The sequence below is a fragment of the Meles meles genome, chromosome X (genome assembly GCF_922984935.1).
Source record: "Meles meles chromosome X, mMelMel3.1 paternal haplotype, whole genome shotgun sequence".
NCBI lineage: Eukaryota > Metazoa > Chordata > Mammalia > Carnivora > Mustelidae > Meles > Meles meles.
Window position 1 is genome coordinate 73,610,589 of NC_060087.1, and position 23,151 is coordinate 73,633,739.

The 23,151-nt window shown below is 35.6% G+C and overlaps 1 protein-coding gene across 1 annotated transcript in view; it reads left to right on the forward strand.

The window, feature by feature from the left end:
• Positions 1-23,151, forward strand: part of DACH2 (dachshund family transcription factor 2) — a 777,815-nt gene that overhangs the window by 388,302 nt on the left and 366,362 nt on the right. The window contains exon 3 of the mRNA XM_045994791.1: positions 14,315-14,427. Within this exon, the coding sequence (XP_045850747.1) occupies positions 14,315-14,427 (113 nt within the window). The remainder of the gene's footprint in view (positions 1-14,314; positions 14,428-23,151) is intronic.

A 23,151-nucleotide genomic window follows, 5' to 3' on the forward strand; every position in this document is an offset into this window, starting at 1 on the left:
AAATCCTCATGTTACTGCAGGAATTTAAAGAAAGCTGCCAGAGAGTTTGTACTCTTTAGTGGCTAATATTCACTGAAAATCGTCTCAAATATTTTATATCCGAAGGGTTAATGGATAGTTGAAGTTAAACAGAACCACTAGCTTTCTGGAAGGCAGGGAGATAAAGGATACAATAGCCGCTCAGCAGGGGTTTAGGGAAATTCAAAACCTCTTCCTTTTTTACTATTATGTTGATGCTTATTTGGAATGATTAATTTTCCTGTGGCTTAATGTGAATTTGGAATTAAATAGAGACTGTGTTACCTTGCTGAACTTGCTTCCCCAGTTTTTAAGCTAAACTTGTGGATGGCTTTTCTAACCAAGTGCATTTGAAACAGAATCAATCTTGTCATTTAAATAGGAAACTAAGGAAAAACATTTTTCAGTTTTTGTTCTGCCACCTTTCAAAAAAAGTTTTCTTTCTAAATTTAGATTGCAAAAATATTCAGTATGCAGCTCTCTTGTTGCACTAATTAGTAACCTTGCCAACTGTTAGTTTTGATATTTTAATCCAGTTCTGGGAGAGTTCAGGAGAAAAATCAATGTATTTAGATCTTATTTCTACCTCCAAAGTTTCAAAGAAAACTCACAAAAATGCTTAAATGGCATGGTACAAAGTATTCTGGCAAAAATTATTAAAATTATTAAAAATAATTCTCTTATCCCTCCTTCCATCACTTCCTTCTTCCTTCTTTCCTTCCTTCCTTCCCTCCTAGTTGATGTTTACTTTGTACCAAGAACTATATTAGGAACAAACATGTGATACATATACAATAAGATACAGTCTCAATCAACAAGAAATTTAGAGTCTAGACAAGTAACTATAGTTTATTTACTTCTAAGTTTTTACAATAGGCAGAGTGGGACAAACTGCTCACTTAACTATGGTGCTGAGATGAATTTAATTTACATTCCTGTCATACCTAAAAGGAGGAAATTGCTGTACACTTGCAGTAAATGTCTTGCTGCTCTGATAATGGAAGGAGTGTTAGAGTGAGGGTCATCACTAGATCTTTCCCGAGGTGGATGTTACAGTGTTCTGCATATGCCCCACTGATGGGGTTAAATGGCCAAAAGTGTTTAAGAACTTTAATCTTCCATGATTTTGACCTTGAAATTATTTTTTTCTCAAAAAGGTGAAATAATTAACAGTTTTTTACTGCTTAAGATAGTCTTTCAATTGTATTTAGCAACTACATAATGGGAGCATGTTAGTTGAATGATCTTAGAAAAAGTTGTCAGTGATCAAAAACTTTTAATTTTAGGGTACAAATGTTTATGTCTATCTATGTTCTCCTGCCTTGAGGGGGTATTATTTAACAGCAAATTTGTTATTGTTTAGGTCTGTTAAGCCAGAAAATAGCACTTCCTCAAAACATAACATAAATAACACCCAGAAAGTCCAAAGACAATGAGTACATACACTGTGAGATTATTTCACAGAATGTATTTTCTAGTAAAATAATTATAATAATATTACTATAAGAGTAATGGACTAGATAAAGGCATGATACAAAGAACAAGCAAAAACACAGAATAAACACATACACTTATTTCTTATTTATAAATACAATCCCCTCATCTAAATGTTGAAAAGATTTTTAAATTTCTTACTCCCTTTCCCTCCCTGTATGTGGGGATACATTTTATGATATCAAGTATTAAACAGTGAAAATTAGAGTTCGTATATGTTCATTTTCTCACAGTAAAACTATGGTTTTCCACATTGAGCTGTATCAGTACATTTTCTAACCTTGAACTGTGCTGTGGGTTTAGCTCTCAGGAATGTGTCCATAAAAGCATATCCTATTCTTAAAGGCCTGTACAATATTTGAATCTAAAGATAACATATAGATAAAGCTTGTTTCTGGACTGATTAATTTTTCTACTGTCTGTCCTGATTATTTTTCTACTGTCAATGTTTTGTGTATGGAACAAGCTTTGTTTAACTCAAGAACAAGAAGTATGATTTGATTTTTTTCCCTCTGACACTAGGAGTTAAAGCAGAAGGAAACAAACAAACAAAACAGCAACTGCAGCAGTAGGATAAATCCCTGCTTCAAAGAAAATGTAAGAAGAAAGGCAGACTTTCCGAGGTTCCTCCTTGTGTAGGCTTGGTTTCCTCATCCTCAAGCCACACTGCCAGTTCTACTTCTTGCTGGGAACTCCTCCTGCTTCCCACTGTTCCCAACTCCTTTATATCAAAGAAGATGGTTCTTTGAATTACAGTCTGCTGATTGGCATCCTGTTGTTAGGAAATGGAAATGAATGTATTGTATTTCATAATAAAAATGCCTCCTACCTGTCTTTTCAATTGTGCATTGAAAAGACATGCACAATGAATTAAGGCCCCATGTGGAACAGGCCTGTGTTGACCTTCCACTTCTCCTTTCCTCTGCTTCCTACTGGGATCATTAAGTTATCCTTAATAGTGGTGACTCTGGCCACACACAAGGCTGTCTGTGGCCTGACTTAGGGTTCTGTGCATGGCTAAAATTGGGAAAGGAGCCAGCTATGGCCAGAATAGGGAACTCTGTCTATGATCAGGATTGGCAGGGTGTTCAGTTCACAACTAAATTTCAATATTAAGTCTAGGACTGGGATTAGGGTTTAGGTTGTTGTGAAGTCCTATCAGGGGGAGAAAAGAAAAAAAAAAGTAACCTTTAGGGTATTGATAGTTGAATTATAATAAAAAGGATCTACCTCAAGAAAAAAAAAGTATTTCCCTTTTTGCAACCTTGTCTTGTTACTAGTAGGAACTATAGGATCAACTCACCATCAGTAGTATCAAAGAAATTCTCACCTGAAATGGAGACCCACATTATTTGTAGGTGTTATTAATTTCATTTCCTTTCAGAAAGTGGTAAAACATTCTAGTGGGAATCAAATGTACTTACAAAGGAATATTAAAAAGCAGACTGTCAGTTATGCAAATTACTTTGACTTAACTTTTTTCTATGGTTAAAGACATAAGTTATGAGTATGGAGGAAAACACCATGATTTTAGGAGAAGTTTCTCTCTTACAGGGAAGAGGGGAATCTAGAGGGAAATAGGAGAATAATCTTTGCCAGTTCTGGGATTTGGCAATTTTGTTTACTTGAAGACAGTGAGGTAAAGGGATATTTTTGAGGAGTTAAATAATGTGATAATGTTTTTGACTTAGAAAAGCTAAAAAAAAGGATAAAATGGCTTCAGGGATACTCCTATAAAAACATTATCAAAGTAATTGGATAATGTAACACACCACTATTTATAAAATAAGAATCTATTTATATTGGAAAATTCTGCTCAAAGAAGTTCACACATTGGCTGTTTCTTTTCCCTTCTTGCACATTATTTAATTATGGAGGATTTTAGAGAAAAGAATTTCTAATTCCTCATAATTCCTTGAATCAAATCATTTCAGAACACATTTAACAGATGATGAAACTGAAGCATAGAGAGGTTGAGTTTCTCAGAATCACAAACTGATTTCACAGTAAATTGCTGGCCTATCAAATTGTGCTGCCTTGTGGAAACCATGATTTAGGGAGAAAAATGACTTTTTGGAAAAGTATGTTATTCTGTAACCAAGCAGCTGTGTCTCAAGATTTACTTGTTGCATTTGAATCTATCCAAATTTACCTGACTTCAAAATGAAAGTGAGGGAGGGCAGAGAACGTTATGAGACTATCTAGTTAGTCATAAACATGTCCAACGCCATGGCAAACATAAAACTCTCCATTCCCATTTATTAAAATCTAGCAACTTATTCATAATCATGCCCCAATCTACAACAAAAAAATTAGAATTGAGTTCTCTATTTCCTAGTGAACTGATCTATTCTTTCTTTGATGAAAATTGTCATTATTTCGAAACAGTAAAGAGATGTGGGGCAAAGTTTTTTGTGGGGAGAAGAAATGCCTAAAAAATGTTTTCTTGTCAAAGTAAGGGATGGAAAACAGAAAATAATGAGAATAAAAATCTATGTATGTGTAAATGTGTATTCCAGTTGCCTTAATAAAACTTAGAATTATGAAATTAAAATATAAAGCTTGAACTCTAGAATTAATGCTTTAGTAGTAAGGACTTCTTGGGATGTAAATTAAGTATGTGGTAGGAGATGGTTGGGAGAGTTGGTAATTCTTTTAGTACTAACATTCAGATGAGAATTCTACTTTTCTATATGTAAATGACAGAGTATATCTCTTTGGATAGAATTTTTTTGACATTCAAAATGATTTCCATGGAAATTTTAAGTATTAATAACTGCAAGCAGAGTAACAATAATCCTTATATTTGTATAGCACCTTAAAAAATTGTGGTAAAATACATTTTAGTACAGTATTAACCATTTTAAGTGTACAGTGAAGTAGTTTTAGCTATATTCACATTGTTGTCAACAGATTTGTAGAACTTTTTCTTTTTTTTAAGATTTTTATTTATTTATTTGACAGGCAGAGTTCAAAAGTAGGCAGAGAGGCAGGCAGAGAGAAAGGAGGAAGCAGGCTCCCCACTGAGCAGAGAGCCCCACGTGGGTCTTGATCCCAGGACCCTGAGATCATGACCTGAGCCGAAGGCAGAGGCTTTAACCCACTGAGCCACCCAGGTTTCCCTGTAGAACTTTTTCATGTTGCAAAACTGAAACTCTATACCTATCGAATAACTCCCCATCCCCCACCTCCCACCCCTTCCCTGGCCCCAGGAAAACACCATTCTTTCTATTTTCATAAGTTTACTACTATATTTACCTCATATAAGTAGAATTATACAATATTTGTCTTTTTGTGACTGCCTTATTTCTCGCAGCATAACGTCCTCAAGGATCATCCATGTTGCAGTATCAGAATTTTCTTCAAGTTGTACAGCACTTTTAACTTTCCAAACCAATATTCATATATATTGACCAATTATACACAACTATCAGGTGAGGATAATACTATGACATTATGCACACATTTTGTTCTTTTTTTGGGTAATTTTCCATAGAATCAATCCAGAAACTTAATGTAACTTAAAATATAAGCTAAAATATACATAGGAGAAAGAGGGAAACTATGCATACTTTGAAGTTAGTGAATTATCTGAATTAGACCAGAAATATAACATGGTTCAAATGATCAGATTCATATTTAGTTTACATCTCTAAGCCTAAAGTGAGAAAGCACATCTAGAATAGTCATGTAATTTGCTTGAGATAACTTGTCTCAATAATGGCAGAACTGGTGAACTAGTTTTCTGTTGTATAACCAATTGCCTCAAATTTAGCAGCTCAAAACAACATCCATTTATTATCTCACAGTTCTATATATCAGAAGTCTAGAGAGGCTTGAGCGGGTTCTTAGAGTTTTGGAAGGTGGAAATCAAGGGCTGATAGGCTGGGCTCTTAATCTGGAAGATTTTGATAAAAATCTACTCACACTGAAGTTTTTGGCAGAATGTAGTTCAATTCAGAATGTAGGATTTGCATACCTATTTTCTTGTTGGCTGTCAGCCCAGGATTGCACTTGTCTTCTAGAAACTACATGCATTCCTCGATACATGGCTTTTTCTATCCTCAAACCAGCAATGGTATGTTCTGGGACTTCCTTTCTGTTTTTAAAGGATTGGATCCATCTAGATAATCTTCTCTTTGATTAAATCAAGTCACCTGGTTAGTTAACTTAATCACATGTGCAAAATCCCTTTCGCCATGTAATTGTAATGACCTCAGCTATAATACATTCACAGTTCTGGTGATTTTGCCTAGAAGTCTCTCAGAATGGAGGAGAATTTTAGAATTCTTCCTACCACAACTTGAATTAGAACTCAGATTTAACTTCTAGTGCTTTCCACTGCACCACACTGAATATCTAAGATTGTTTACATTATTATTTTGTATGATTTGTTAATATTTATTCATGCAAAATTAAAAAAAAAATAAATCAGCAAAAAAAACAAAACCAAACCAAACCAAACCAAAACAAAACAAAAACCCTGGCACTTTTGTTTATCAATTGAATGTGTACTTCCAGGCTATATCCCTAACTGTAGAGACTAATGCAATCAGGTTAATAGTGCTTGCATTCTTAAAGGTCTTGCTCAACTTCCTAAGCTCTCCTGAGTTGTGATATTAAGGTCGTCTTCCTCTATTTTCTGATTGACATTCAAATTTGAAATGTTAACTATTGAGATCATTGTAGGATTATATACAGACTGTGACAATAACCAATGAGACTTCATTTGCCAGACATAAAAAAAAAACAAAAAACAAACCAGTATTTTGGCTATTTGGAACAGGTTCCCTGAGGTTGGCACTAAAGTGCCCTTTTTGATAACCATTTAAGAATACCTATAAATGATGATACAAAGTAAAAGTCAGTGGTCTTTCAGAAAAGCAGCAGCAGTTACAGCAAGTTATACTGAAGCTTTCCCAAGGCAGTGGAACTTAAAGCATTGTCTCCAAGAAACTGATACCTTGAAAATGTTTCACAATTAAAAGGTTCTAGGGTCAAATACTATGTTTAGCAGACAGTGAAACAACTCTTCCAGTTGGAATAGAAGACTCATTTAAGAAGTAATTAGAGAAAGGGAGGAAATATATATTGGGGGAGATTGCCTGGCTTAGGCATTTAGACTTTGTTTTATATGCAGTCTGGAAGTATTGAAGGTTCTAGAGCAAAAGATGACAAAATGAAAGGGATGTTTCACCAAATTTCACAAGGATAGTTTACAAGGAATGAATTAGAACAATGAAGTGAATCATTAAAAATAACCTGGGCATGAAGTGATGAGGGCCTAAATTAGGGAGTTAGCAATATATGGAGATGGAAATCTGTAACACATATCACAATGGAGCAAAGATATTGGAGACTGAAAACTAAGGGAGAAGAAGAGGGAGGATCAACAATTTTTTAAAGATGTATTTATTCACATATTTGTCAGAGAGAGAAAGCAGAAGCAGGGAAAGCTGCAGGCAGAACAAACAGAGCAGGCAGAGGGAGAAGCAGACTCCCTGCTGAGCAAGGAGCCCGATGCAGGACTTGATTCCAGGACCCCGGGATCATGACCCGAGTTAAAGGGAGATGATTAACTGACTGAATCTCCCGGGTGTCTTGAGGGAGGATCAAAATTGCCCTCAAGTTTATAGTTTCAGCAATCAGTAGGAGAGCATGCCTGTACTAATGACAAGAGAAGGGAGGATTGGAAAGTGTGATTTGGGGAGGCATATGTTGAATTTGAAATACTAGTGGACTATATCCAAATATGAATGTTAACTTCTTATCCATTCTCTTAATACCAAAAATTTTGCACAGTGATATACTTTTTGAATTCAAGAATGCCTTTCCTTAGGAAAAAAAGTATTTGACAGTGATATATGATACACTTTAAAAGGGGAAATGTTTATTTAATTTGATTTACTCTAAGATTTACTAAGGTATATTGATTCCACTGACGTTAATAGAAATTACACAAGTGGAACAAAAGGAAGTCACTAAGAATTGAGGCCATATGCCAACATTTCTGTTATATAGTCTTTATTAATTATACTAAAATCTTTATTAGAGGGGCGCCTGGGTGGCTCAGTAGGTTAAAGCCTCTGCCTTCGGCTCAGGTCATGATCCCAGGGTCCTGGGATCGAGCCCCGCGTCAGGCTCTCTGCTCAGCAGGGAGGCTGCTTCCTCCTCTCTCTCTCTGCCTGCCTCTCTGCCTACTTGTAATCTCTGCCTGTCAAATAAATAAATAAACTCTTTAAAAAAAAATCTTTATTAGAATTCAGTTAATTTATGACAAAAATTAAACTTGTTTAAAGGTGCTAACAACCAGGCCTGGGGCACATTTAATTTAAATAGGGAGCAGAGTCAGGTAAATGAAGTATAAAATAGCTTCATAGTCGTACTTTCTATCAAGTGAGTAGTCAACCCTTAAATTGTCTATTACATCAGATTTCTTTTTTTATTGCAAGAAAAACAGAAACTCAGCATTAGCAAGGGAATTAAAGATTATAATTTAAGATAATAGATATAAATAATTCAATTAATCACAGTTATAAGATAAATGCATAAACAGATTGATCTACATGATCCCCGATATTGTAATATTTGACTCACTAACAAGTGGAGGCTTTTCTTCATCCCTTGAACGCCCTTATGTTAAAGATAATTTCTATAACTTCCATAACTCTAATGGAGTGCTGGTGATGATGAGTTTAACATATACAAATTTGAGTTTTGGATTGCCTATAAGAACTGAAAAAGGTATACCTAAAACTATTATGTATCAACTACACTAAAACAAACAAACAAATAAACAACTGAAAAAAAGAGTAAATGATAATGGAATATAAGCGGTCTTGCTTCTGGTTGGTGTTTCTTTTTTGTTTTTGTTTTTTTTTTTGTTGTTGTTGTTCTTTGTATTGATAGCTCCTACAGAAATGATGAGCCACACTTTAAGTTTCCATGATCCAAGGGCTGATTGATGTCCAGCTTAGCATAAGGACCATTTTATGAGAGTTACCATAGTGAACAGGTTCTAGTTATCAGCTTGAACAATTTTATATATGATTAATGTTAATTGCCCATTTTTCATGGATGACTTTATCCCACTTGCTGAATTGGTTGCTGCTGCCTTTGATCTGGTGGGGAATAAAATACAGTGCAATAGTTAGACAAATTATCAGTTTGCCAACACTGAGAGAAGATGGATCAGGTTGCTGTGAGGTCAGAGTTTGTTTCTCTTCATAAACATTGAAAGGTCAGGTAGAGTTTAACTATCACTGGCATCCTTGAAATGTTGTAATAAATGTCAGTCCTAAGAGATTATTATTAATCCATGATGCAATTAAAAGTTTTATTGTTCTGTTATGGTTCGCTTCCCCTCCCCAATGTCCATAGCCCGCTCCCCCTCCCCCAATCCCACCTCCCCGCAGCAACCCCCAGTTTGTTTTGTGAGATTAAGAGTCATTTATGGTTTGTCTCCCTCCCAATCCCATCTTGTTTCATTTATTCTTCTCCTATCTCCTACCCCCCCATGTTGCTTCTCCATGTCCTCATATCAGGGAGATCATATGATAGTTGTCTTTCTCCGATTGACTTATTTCACTAAGCATGATACGCTCTAGTTCCATCCACGTCGTCGCAAATGGCAAGATTTCATTTCTTTTGATGGCTGCATAGTATTCCATTGTGTATATATACCACATCTTCTTTATCCATTCATCTGTTGATGGACATCTAGGTTCTTTCCATAGTCTGGCTATTGTAGACATTGCTGCTATAAACATTCGGGTACACGTGCCCCTTCGGATCACTATGTTTGTATCTTTAGGGTAAATACCCAGTAGTGCAATTGCTGGGTCATAGGGTAGTTCTATTTTCAACATTTTGAGGAACCTCCATGCTGTTTTCTCTGAAAAACAACCTGAGGGTTTTGAAGGGTCAGGGGTGGGAGGTTGGGGCAACCTGAGGGTTTTGAAGGGTCAGGGGTGGGAGGTTGGGGGAACAGGTGGTGGGTAATGGGGAGGGCACGTTTTGCATGGAGCACTGGGTGTTGTGCAAAAAGAATGAATACTGTTACGCTGAAAAAATAAATAAAATGAGAAAAAAAAAAAAGTTTTATTGTTCTGACAAAAAGATTCTTATTTAATTTGAAAAGCACATTGAAAGTCAGAGGAGAACTCTCATATCTTCAGCAATTTGCTCAGTTTGTCCCGGGATGTTACAAGTATTTCTTTAAAAGTAGTAAGCCAAGCTCTCATTGGAAAGGATGACATGACTTGTGATTCCTCACTAAATCATATACTGACCATATGTTTAGTTTTAAATATCCTGTAGGCTCATGTCATCACTAATTTATTAATAAGACTTATTCTTTGAAAAACAAAATCACCTTACTTTGTTGCTTATTCCTTGATTCATATACAAATGGCTGCTAACATGAGGGAAAAATAACTCCAACAGTGAAACTGCAAAATCTTAATGAACAAAGTATTAGTTACATTATCTATTACACCATGAAACAGATATATCTTGGATATATCTTACTGATACCAGAAGACCTGTTGAATTTCCCTCTTAGGAAACCACCAAGTCTATAAAGTTTATAAACTGTGAGGTAATGCTCTCATGGTAATCGACTACAAGTGCATAAATATGAAATAGTGCAGATATATATTTCGAGTTGGTTTATCTTTTATCTCAGGAAGCTGACTTATTACTTCTAAAGAAGTTTACAGAATAAAGGGGGAAATACATATCAGGATAAATTATGTTAAAAAATGACCTGGACTGAAAGAAAATCTTGATTTTTTTTATATAATTTACCTACAAACCACTCATTAATTAGGTGTAATCTAATGTTGACTCTATAATCTGAAGCTTTTAAAGATTTAGCTGAGTTATTTAGTAAAAGCTTTGTTTTATTGGGTTGTGTGCCTTGTACCTTAACTTTTGTTTATGGTGTTCATGAGTGATACAACCACTGAGTCATTTGGGTGGGAAATTTTTTTAAAGCTGTTTTATTTTACAGAGTGCAAATAACTTTGTAATTAAACAGAAAACAAATAATTGCCAACAAGCAATTATCATTCAATCAAAGAGTAATTACATGGTTATTTGTTCCCCATAAAATAAAGCAATACTGGGGCGCCTGGGTGGCTCGGTGGGTTGGGCCGCTGCCTTCGGCTCGGGTCGTGGTCTCGGGATCCTGGGATTGAGTCCCGCGTCGGGCTCTCTGCTCGGCAGGGAGCCTGCTTCCCTCTCTCTCTCTCTGCCTGCCTCTCTATCTACTTGTGATCTCTCTCTGTCAAATAAATAAATAAAATCTTTTAAAAAAAAAAAAAAAAAAAAAAAATAAAGCAATACTGAAATCAGTAACAATCAATATTTCAGCAGATAGGATGCTGCAATGATGGACCTTTCAGCCTATGCTGATTAAATTGTCATCCAAATAACAATTTTCTCGTTATTTGTTATTTATTTGTCTTAATATGTAAATATCTGCTTGATGTTATAAAGCTCTTAAAGATAAGAAGTATAAGAGGATCATATATTATGAATGATCTTTTCTAACTTTCTACAGTGTCCTCCATAGTCTTGCATCATGTTAGGATTGTGTTCTTTGAAAAGAAATGCAGCATTAAGGAGGACATGAGATGTGATGAGCCCTGGGTGTTACATGCAACTGATGATTTACTGATCACTACATCTGAAACTAATGAAGTACTATATGTTAGCTAATTGAATTTAATTTAAAAAAAATACAGGAACTTGTGCTAGGAGTGCTAGGAGTTTCTTACTAGAGAGGATCATTAGGCCTAAAGATAAAAATAAAGCTATCTTCTTTTTTTTTTTAACAAAACTATCTTCTATTAGTATGGAACTTTATTGATTATAAAGCAGTTTTAGAAATTTGATTCTAATTAATTTATTCTAGGGGTCCAAGTATTCTTTCCAAGAATAGAAACAAAGGCATCTGAAGGTGATGTTTGCTCACTGATAAATTTAAGTTTGGATATCAAACTAAAGAGTTAATCAAAATTTTAAACAATAGGTCAGAAATACATCTCTATCACTAGACCATAAACTCCTCAAAAATAGAAGCTGTTCTAGGTATTCACATTATATTAATAAACAAAGAGACCAAAATTGTTGCCTTCGTCAGGCTTCCATTTTAATCTCTATAATGCTTATATATAATACCATGCCAGACAAACAGTGGTTGGGCACCTCGAGCATGTTTGTTTACTGAATGATGAAGTGTTTACTGGATGATTGAATAAGTGATATTGTCACTGCATATGCATAACTCCATGGACCTTTAGTCCTTAAGTGGTGCTTGAAGTGGTATTAAGTGACATCTACCCTTCTTTAACGTCATACATAGTGACATCTAACCTTCTTTAATCTTGTACATAGTCAGATTCAAGTGGATCATATTTTGAAGCTCCTATAATTATTGTGGAGTCCAAGACTTAAAAATGATTATCTGATGATTAAATGATGCAACCAGTTTGGTATTCATGTGGTCAGGGAGAATAGAACAATTTAAGGAATATTTGGAAACTGTAGCAACAGTGAAATATATCTTATTAACTGAGTTAATTAACCATTTACTGAGCCCCGATGTGTGTAGATACCATTAGAATTGCTTAGGATGCAGTCACAAAACCAGAGATATATACAACCTTCTCAGCATACATTCTTGCTGGGAAGACTCAATTAATCATACCAATGAACCAATTGAAAAAGATGTTAGGATGGAGAATATGTTCCCATTGGTTTATAACATATGTGGTAAATACTACCAAGCCATTTATAACATAAGCCATGAATTTTCCAATATAGATCTGATGGTGGGAAATTTTACCAATTTTTTTTCAAATCTTGGAATTTAAGGTACAACCACCTGAGAAACCTTTAATACCTCTCAAACCTGAGTCAGCTCATTAGAAAAGAGCTACTTCAAATTGTGAGCTTACCTAGAAATTTGGAACAAATTTAGTTAAACCTTAAAGATTTCAATGTGCACTGTCAACAACTGACTCATTATATGGAAATAGAAGGAGCATCAAGTTGCCTAGCTCGGGATTCAGTCTGAAAGTGATGGTGAGTATGAAGACAGTGCTGAAATGTTCACATTGGAAAAAGTACAAAGTAATAGGGTAGACTTGAATAAAGTTAGTAGGCTTGTTTTCTGTCAAATGAAAAGACAAAGAACCACTTAGTATACAGGTTTGGTGATGATTATTTAACTTCTAATGACTGGATGTACATTGATAAACATTGTTCAATGATTTTGGGATCCTTTAGGGCATTTGAAGTAAATAGCTCTCCTCTTATCTCTTCCTTAAAAGAGGAAGCCACAAAACAAGGTAAGGGCAAACAGGATAACAATACTGAATTAAATAAAATAAGTTATGGCTCAGAATCAAGTAGAAAGAAGGAGCGGAGAGTCAGATTATAAAATTGAAACATTGAGTAAGAAAAACAGAATCTTTCATGCTAGACTGATATACAATATTGATGTACGATGAAAGAAAATAACACCAGCACAGTGTGTGAAAAATAAATTGGGCAATGGTACCTCTGTGTAAGATTGCTAGAAGTAGTCTTCATTTAAAAAGCTGTATTTGTCTTACACTGATGGAGCACGTTGCTCCTGTAAATTTGATAGAGTAAGGTTTAACTTAAACCTTTTTTGTGAACCAAAAGTCATTTTTGGAAATGTTCTCTATCTGAGTCTTACAGTTTTTTGTGGCTTGGGTTATTTAAAACAGCGGTTTAGTATTTTGTCAAAAACCTTATTATTCAGCTTTTAAACTGCATTTTTACAAAAAGCAATGGAAATATCTTGGGGAACTTTAGAAAGTAATATATGAGACATACTGAATGACTTGAGAATAGCTTGATCCTAATGTTCAATGACTTTGAAGTCTCTTCATTGTGGTGACAACATTCAAATGATACAAATAATACAGTCAGTACACTGACTGTATTAAAGTCATGGAAGCCAGATACTGACTTTCTATTTTATGGATTAACAATTGTAACTGCAATTCCTGAGCTGCTCATACTACAGTGAAGAATGTGCAAATGGAATAGATCAGGTTAATGCTATAAGTTTAGCCTCAATTCATCAGTTAAAAACACTAATAAATCTGTGAGAAAAAAAAGCCTACATAGCAAACATGGCGGGTTTTGTTAGTACAGCCACTCCAGAGGAGTGCACTGCTGGTTATATAGCCTGGTTTAAAAAGTAGGTAGATTTTAAAAAATCTACTGAGAGTGGGAGCGCTTTGTTCCTGGTGGTCTCCTGGAAGCTGTGGAAATGCTAAAAAACAAGAATAATAATAAAAAAAACCACATCTTATTCTCTGTCTCTTAGCTCTTTACCTCTTTACCTCTATGTGCAGAGAATCATTTCCCATTCTATACAATCTGAATTCTGTGGGTCACTCGCTCAGGTAGTCAGTAGTATGTATTAATACTTGGGATCAAATGTAGCTTTAAGGATAGGGGATAACTTTGGGCTTCTCAAACAAGTAATCTCTATTGCAAAGTGCTGTCTTGAAAATGTAATCTAAAATAAAATTAATCTTTTATGGTTTAAATATTTGCCATAACTATGTTGGGAAATTTAGTAGAAAGGAAGGTATTGGTCTTCTGGTATTCAATGAAAATAGTCTTTAAAATAAAATTGTATCACTTGGTAATTAAACAAAGTTGAGGAAGCAAATACTGCAACTGATGATATTTCCAAAATGAGCATGTTTTTAACCTAATATTTGTTTTTGTCTGTTTTTTTTTTTTTCAACAGTTCCAGGCCTGGCAGGCCTCCTAAGCGTTCTTTGGGAGTGTTGCAGGACAATGCTCGCCTTCTACCCCATTCAGTCCCCAGCCTTTTATCACCAGGTCTTATCACTCCAAGAGGTAATAAAACCCACCTGATGATCAGCCTTGTCTGTTCATGCTGCCCAGCATTAGAAATAAACTAATATTGATCTAACTGCCTTGTCCTTCAGAGCCTTTCAAGCTGTACTAGAGGTTACATTATTGAATTTTTAAAGTATTCATGAAAACAGTTTTGGTACTCTAGTGACTCAAATCAAGTGGACATGACTCTTTAAAAAATTGTCATTTCCTTGCAAGAAATCACTTTCAAGGCCTTATTGTATGTATATTTTTGTATGTTGGGGGCACGGATGAGGGGTGCTAGACAAACCAGCTTTGTTTCAAAGCCTTCTATAGAATACAGAGCATCTACTTACTTATATGTCTCAGTAATGTATATTTTTATTTCTTTTCGAGGGTTTTAAACATTTGTGTATCTTGTCCAGTTTTAATCTAGGTTAAAAACCAGAAAGAAGATGTACCCTTGGTAGAGAAGCCTTATGATTAGAAAAGAAGAACGTCCAAATGGTCATTGTCTTAAATAATAATTCAGTGTTTATCAACACTGTGATAAACAGTGCTCCCCTAAAAATACTAGCTTTATACTTTAGCACTGAACTTCTTTATTCTCTACAAAAAATTAAAAGTGCATGAAATGATAAAAAAACTTACTATTTCTCTAACTGAAATTTAAAAATTATTACAGTTACTACATTGTAGAAAATGAAAAGGAACTTAATGACAATGAGATCTTTATACCTTTATCTTACAAAATTTTATAAAGTACCCGCTGTATTGGGATTTTATGTCTAAAGTAATGAAAAATTATATGAGTAGCAGTCTTTGTCAACAGTAGAGTAGAGAGAAGGACATATAAACTAATAATTGCACTAAAATGTGATACAGACTATAATAAAAGTACATACCAGGTGCTCTAAGATCACAGAGATGGGAACAACTAAGTCAGTTTGGTAAGTTGGGTAATACGAGATGGAAACTTTGGATCTATGTTTTGTAGCTGAATGTTGGACAGGAGGAGAAACAGTGAAAAACATTCTAGGCATAGAGAAAACTACAGGCAGATAAACACTCATGAAAATTCCTAGTGTGTTAGGGGGAATACCAATTAAGCCTAGTGTGTTAGGGGGAATACCAATTAAGCTGAAGAGACTACAGTAGATATTTGAGGTATGAGATTCATAGGCAATATGTTTAGAATAGAAAGGGTGTAGAAAAGTGAACTTGTGAACTTAGCTTTTTATTTATCAGGTTTAGAAGGTTAGGATTTTCCCTGGAGACCAGTGGTTTCTGAAGTGACTCTCAAGGACTTTCCTTACCTGCTGACATGGAATTGGGGAAGTAAATCAGATTTCCCATTTCTGCTTCAAAACTTTATATATCCCAGTTCACATAGTATTTTCTTTAAATTTTTAAAGGAATGCTATGTGGGGTGCCTGGGTGGATCAGTCTGTTAAGCATTTGCCTTCAGTTTAAGTCATAGTCTCAGGGTCCTGGGATTAAGCCCCAGATCAGGGAACTTGCTTCTCCTCCCTCCGGCCCTCCACATGCTCACACTCTCTCTCTGTTTCAAACAAAAGAATAAAATATCTTTTTCTTAAGATTTTATTTACTTATTTGACATATAGAGAGTACAAGTAGGAAGAGCAGCAGGCAGAGGGAGAGGGCGAAGCAGATTCCTCCCTGAGCAGGGAGCCCGATGTGGGGCTCAATCCCAGAACCCTGGGATCATGACCCAAGCTGAAGGCAGCTGTTTAACCAACTGACCCACCTGGGTGCCCCCAAATAAAGTATCTTTAAAATTAAAAATAAAAAATATAAAAGCTGCTATAGGTAAAAAGAATTACTGTTAAGGCTCTGAGGGTCAGGAAATGACTTTTTATTTTTCTTAATTTTTAATTTATTATTTATTCGTTTATTTTTAAATTTAATTTTATTTCTTCAGTGTTCCAAATTTCATTGTTTATGTACCACACCCAGTGCTCCATGTAATACATGCCCTCCTTACTACACACCACAGGCTCTAAAACCCTCAGTTTGTTTTTCAGAGTCCACAATCTCTCATGGTTTATCTCCTCCTCTGATTTCGCCCAATTCACTTTTCCTTTCCTTCTCCTAATGACCTCAGTGTTATTCCTTATGCTCCAAAAGTAAGTGAAATCATATGATAATTGACTTTCTCTGCTTGACTTATTTCACTGAGCATAATGTCCTCCAGTCCTGTCCATGTTGATACAAAAGTTGGGTATTCATCCTTAATGATGGCTGAGTAATATTCCATTGTATATATGGATCACATCTTATTTATTCATTCGTCTGTTGAAGGGCATCTTGGCTCTTTCCATAGTTTGAGACTGTCTTCTTTCCACGGATAGGGATATTCTTTCCTGCTTTGTTGAAGATTATTTGACCATACAATTGAGGGTTCCTCTCTGGACTCTCTCCTCTGTTCCATTGGTCTATGTGTCTGTTTTTGTGCCAATATCATGCTGTCTTGGTGATCACAGCTTTGTAGTAAAGCTTGAAATCAGGCAACGCGATACTCCCAGCTTTGTTTTTCTTTTTCAACATTTCCTTAGTGATTCAGGGTTTCTTCTGGTTCCATCCAAATTTTAGGATTGTTTGTTCCAGCACTTTGAAAAATGCCAGTGGAATTTTGATTGGGAGGACATTGAATATATATATTGCTCTGGGAAGCATAGAAATTTTAACAATGTTTGTTATTCTGATTCATGAACCTGACATTTTTTTCCATGTTTTTGAATCTTCAGTTCCTTTTTTCAGTGTTCTGTAATTCCTCGAGTACAGAACCTTTACCACTTTGGTTAGGTTTATTTCAAGATATATTTTGGTTCTTGGTGCTATTGTAAATGGAATTGATTCTCTAATTTCCCTTTCAATATTTTCATTGTTGGGGTATAAGAAAGCAACCAATTTCTGTACAATGGTTTTGTGTCCTGCCACATTCCTGCATTGCTGTAATTTGGGTGTGGAGTCTTTTGGCTTTTCCACATAAGGTATCATGTCACCTGTGAAGAGAGAGAGTTTGACTTCTTCTTTGTCAATTTGAATACCTTTTATTTCTTTTTGTTGTCTGATTGTTGTTGCTAGGACTTCTAGTACTATGTTGAACAACAGTGGCCAGAGTGGGCATCCTTGTTGTGCTCCTAATCTTAAGGGAAAGTCTCTCAGCTTTTCCCCATTGAGAATGATATTTGCTGTGAGTTTTTCACAGATAGATTTTATGAAGTTGAGGAATGTTCCCTCTCTCCCTATACTTTGAATCGTTTTAATGAGGAACAGATGCTCTATCTTGTCAAATGTTTTGTCTGCATCAATTGAGAGGACCATGTGGTTTTTCTCTCTTCTCTTATGGAATTTTTCTATCACATTGATTGATTTGCAAATGTTGAACAATCCTTGCATCCCAGGGAGAAATCCCACCTGGTTATGGTGGATAATCATTTTAATGTACTGTTGGATCATATTAGCAAGGAACTTGTTTAGAATCTTGGCTTCCATATTCAACAGGGATATTGGTTTGAAATTCTCCTTTTTGATGGGGTCTTTGCTTGATTTGGGGATCAAAGTAATGCTGGCTTCATGGAAAAAGACTAGAAGTTTTCCTTCTATTTCTATTTTTTTTTTAAAGAGCTTCAGGAGAATAGGTATTATTTCTTCTTTGAATGTTTGGTAGAATTCCCCAGGGAATCTGTCAAGTCTGGGACTCTTGTTTTCTGGGAGGTTTTGATCACTGCTTCAATCTTGTTACTAGATATTGGTCTATTCAGGTTGTCAATTCTGCCTGTTTCATTCTTGGAAGTTTATAGGTTTCCAGAAATACATCAATTTCTTCTAGGTCGCTTACCTTATTGACTTGTAACTGTTGATAATAATTTCTGATGATTGTTTCTATTTCCTTGGTGTTAGTCATGATCTCTCCCCTTTTGTTCATAATTTTATTAAATTGTGTCCTCTCTCTTTTCTTTTGGATTAGTTTGGCCAATGGTTTTCTATCTTATTGATTCTTTCAAAGAACCAGCTTCTAGTTTTGTTAATGTGTTCTACTGTATCTCTAGTTTAACTCATTGATCTCTGCTCTAATCTTATTTCCCTTTTCCCTTCTTGTGCATGGGGTTGACTTAATTTGTTGCTGATTTTCCAGTTCATTAAGGTATAGAGAGATTTGGTGTATTTGAGATTTCCCCCCCCCCTTTTTTTTTTTTGAGTGAGTCTTGGATGGCTATGTGTTTCCCCCTTAGCACCACCTTTGCCATATCCCATAGGTTTTGGACCAAATTGTCTTCATTCTCATTGGTTTCCGTGAATTGTTTATGTTCTTCTTTGATTTGCTGGTTTATCCAAACATTCTTGAGCAAGGTAGTCTTTAGCTTCCAAGTGTTTAAATTCCTTTCAAACTCTTTCTTGTGGTTAAGTTCCAGTTTCAAAGTATAGTGGTCTGAAAATAAGCAGGAAATAATCTCAGTCTTTTGGTATCAGTTGAGCCCTGATTTGTTAGCCAGTATGTGGTCTCTTCTGGAGAAAGTTCCATGTGAACTCAAGAAGAATGAGTATTCTGTTGTTTTAGGGTGGAATATTCTGTATATATCTAAGAGGTCCATCTGGTCTAGTGTGTCATTCAAAGTTCTTGTTTCTTGGTTGATTTTCTGCTTAGATGACCTGTTTATTGCTGGGAGTGGAGTGTTAAGATCCCCTACAATTAATGTATTCTTATTAGTATGTCTCCATTTTGATTAACAGTTGTCTTATGTAGTTGGCTGCTCTCATGTTGGGGGCATAAATATTTACAATTGTTAGATCTTCTTGGTGGATAAACCCTTTAAGAATGATAGAATGTCATTCTGTATTTCTGACTACAGCATTTAGCTTAAAATCTAATTTATCTGATATGATAATCGCTACCCCAGCTTTCTTTTAAGGTCCACTGGCATGAGAGATGGTTCTCCACCCCTCCACTTTCAGTCTGGATGTATCTTTAGGTTCTAAATGGGTCTCTTGTAGGCAACATATGGACGGGTCTTGTCGTTTTTTCCAGTCTACAACCCTGTGCCATTTTATGGGAGCATTCGGGCCATTCATGGTGACAGTGATTATTGAATGATAAGTTTTTATTGACATCATTTTGCCTGTGAAGTCCTTGTTTCTATAGATTGTCTCTGTAAATTTCTGTTCTATATCACTCTTGGGGTCTTTCTTCTTTTATAGTATACCCCCTTTAATATTTCTTGTAGTGCCAGCTTGGGGGTCTTTCTTCTTTTACAGTATACCCTTCCCCCCCTTAATATTTCTTGTAGTGCCGGCTTGATGGTCATATACTCTTTTGAACCTTGCTGATCTTGGAAGCTCTTTATCTCTCCATCCATTTTGAATGTCAGCCTTGCTGGATTAAGCATTCTTGACAGGGTGTTCTTCTCATTTAGTGCCTTGAATATATCTTGCCAGCCCTTTCTGGCTTGCCAGTTTCTGTGGACATGTCTGATGCTATTCTGATGATACTCCCTCTGTACATAAGGAATCTCTTCCCCCTGGCTTTCCTTAAGACATCTTTGAATTTACAGTTGGTGAATTTCAAAATTACATGTCTGGAGGTCTTTCTACCCTCTTTGATCTCGGGGGTAGCATCTCTGCCTCTAGGACACAAACACTTGTTCCATTCCCCAGAGTAGGGAAATTTTCATCTAGGATTTTTTCAACTATATCTTCTAGTCCTCTCTCTCTTTCCACCCCCTCAGGGGATCCCAATAATTCTGACACTGGAATGTTTCATGGTGCCATTTATTTCCCTAATTCTATTTTCATGGCTTCTAAGTTGTTTGTTCCAGGCCTCCTCCTGATCCTTCTTTTCTATCAGTTTGTCTTCTAGATCACTAATTTGATCTTCTGCCTCATTTACCCTAGCTGTTAAAGTACTTAGATTAGATTGGATCTCACTGATCACGTTTTTAAGTTCTGTCTGTTCAGCTCTCACTTCTGCACTAGTTGCCCTTTTGGTCTTCTCCAAGCTAGCCATTGTCTGGATAATTATTACCCTGAATTCTATTTTCTACATATTGTTTATGTCTATATCCAATAGTTCTGTGGCAGAGGTTGGAGTCTCTTAATTTTCCTCTTTTTGGTGTTCCTCCTCCTGATCATTTTGGTGAGAGGTAGTTGAAGTTATGTATAGCTGAATATATTAACCATAATCCAGGCAAGGTGCATCCAATGTATAGCTTTTCCCTACAAAATGATTAATGGCTGGAGGATGAAAAGTATAAAACCCCTCAGGATTTCCCTTCTAGGAGTGTTTCCCACAGTATCTTAGAAGTTGTCAGCAGTAGAGAGATCCAACCAACCTTTCCTTTTCACTCTGATGACCATTAAAAGAATCTCCATATTTTGGAGCTCAGTCCTTTAAGTAGTAATTTAATTTATTGCCTTCTTTAGTGTATGGAAGTGAATCCATCTCAGATCAGAAGGACATGTTGGCTCCACATGTCTGTCCTTTTCTAAATGCTTTTGATGCTATAACCCTCATTTTAGGTGAATGAAGAGCTTCTTGCTGGCTGTGAGATTGAGGTTATGTTTTTAAAGCATGTATGTCCCATGTCTACCTATTGAAGGGAGAAAATGATTTTTTTTAGACTAAATATTTATAAACAAATTCTGATACAAGAATAAAGTAGCCCTACGCATATAAAAGAATATTGAGGGAGTAATTGTGCTGGAAATATATCTTGGTGCTCAGTAGATGATAATCTATTAACTTTTGAAATACATTGACAGTGCCTAGAAATAGTACCAGGTAAATAATCAGATCCATGTCCTGATTTTGAGGGAATGTGTAGATGAAAGAGAAAAAAAGATTTAAAAACTGCCTTGAAGTTAACATACTCTTAAGTAAACTTTAGTATCTTATATTGAGGAAAATCTATAATATATATTGTTTGTATTATATACAAGGCATGGGTGTTAAGTGTTGTGGTTTTTATTCTTATGTTTCTATCAAGATTTTATTTAAATTCTAGTTAAGTGTTAATTTCAGAGGTAGAATTTAGTGATTCTTCACTTGCATACAACACCCAGTGCTCATTACAATAAGTGCCCTCCTTAATGCCCATTACACAGTTACCCCTCCACCTACTCACTTGCCCTCCAGCAACTCTCATTTTCTTCCCTATTTTTAAGAGTCTCTTATGGTTTGCCTCCATCTCTGTTTTTATCCTATTTTATATGCACTTCATTTGATCTTCATTGTAGACTTATGATATTGTTTTCATTTTTCAAGTGAGAACTTTATGGCTGAGTGAGTTTAAATTATTTGAATAAGGTCACAAAACAATTGAATGGTAGAACTGGGTTTCAAACACAGGTCTTTTGAACTCCAGAGTCCATACTCTTTCCTCAACATTATGATGTCTTATACTACAATGTAAGAACTCAGTTTGAAGATTTCACCTCCTCCTAACTTACTTGGCATATATATTTCACTTTCCTTGATGCCTCCTTCCTTGGATTAAGGCCTTGGTCTTCCCTCCTACAACTTGGATTTATCCCAGTTAGAGACTGGAAAGAAAAATCCTCAGTTCTTAAGTCCTTGCTTGTGCCTAGAGTGAGATGATAGAAATAGATAAGGTATTAAGTGGGAAAAGGCATGGGGACTTCTGTCTAAAAGACATAAAGTGGAAAAAAAATTAAATAGGAGGAAGAGGAACATGCCCAGCTCTATAGTAATTCCTCTCCTTTACTTAAATGAATTTACTTTACATGTCTAAGAATATCCTGCTCACCTATAGTCAAATGTAAGAAGAAAAATGTTCTGTGGCACCTTGGTGGCTCAGTGGGTTAAAGCCCCTGCCTTCAGCTCAGGTCATGATCTCAGGGTCCCGGGATCAAGTCCTACATCAGGCTCTCTGCTCGGCAGGGAGCCTGCTTCTTCCTCTTTCTCTCTCTGCCTGCCTTTCTGCCTACTTGTGATCTCTGTCTGTCAAATAAATAAATAAAATCTTTAAAAAGAAAAGTAAAGAAAAGAAAAATGTTCTGTAAAACCAAGTAGGAATAATTCTGGGATTATCATTATTTTTTGGATCAGATATCCCACTTTACTCCTTCATTCACAAATATAATTGAGAATCAATTCTCAATTTAGTTATCAGAAGATTTCACATTTGACATTATACTTACTGAACATTTTAAACCTAAATTTCATTAATTTTGTTTAAAAATAATTATGAAGACTTCAGTTGATATATTTTTAAAATTTTTATTCAAATTTCAGTTGATTTTTTGGGGGGGTTCCAAGATTTTATTTATTTATTTGAGAGAGAGAGAGCTTGAGTGGCAGGAGAAACAGAGTGGGAGGGAGAGAGAGAAGCTCTCAAACAGACTTGACACTGAGCATGGAGCCCAACTCAGGGCTTGATCCCATGACCCTGAGATTGCAACCTGAGCCCAAATTAAGAGCCACATGCTTAACTGACTGAACCACCCGGCACCCCTCATGTTTTTATTTAACTTCCATGTAGTTACATACAATATAATATTAGTTTCAGGTGTAGAATTTAGTGATTCTCCACTTATATACTACACCCTTTGCTTATCACACCCAGTTGATTTTTTAATATGGTCTATATGTGTTGAGGTTTGTCCATTATTCTACCAAATGATTATTGAAATGTTTTACAGTACTATTTGGTTTCAGGTGATGGTGTCTCAAATATATATATATATATATATATCTCAAAT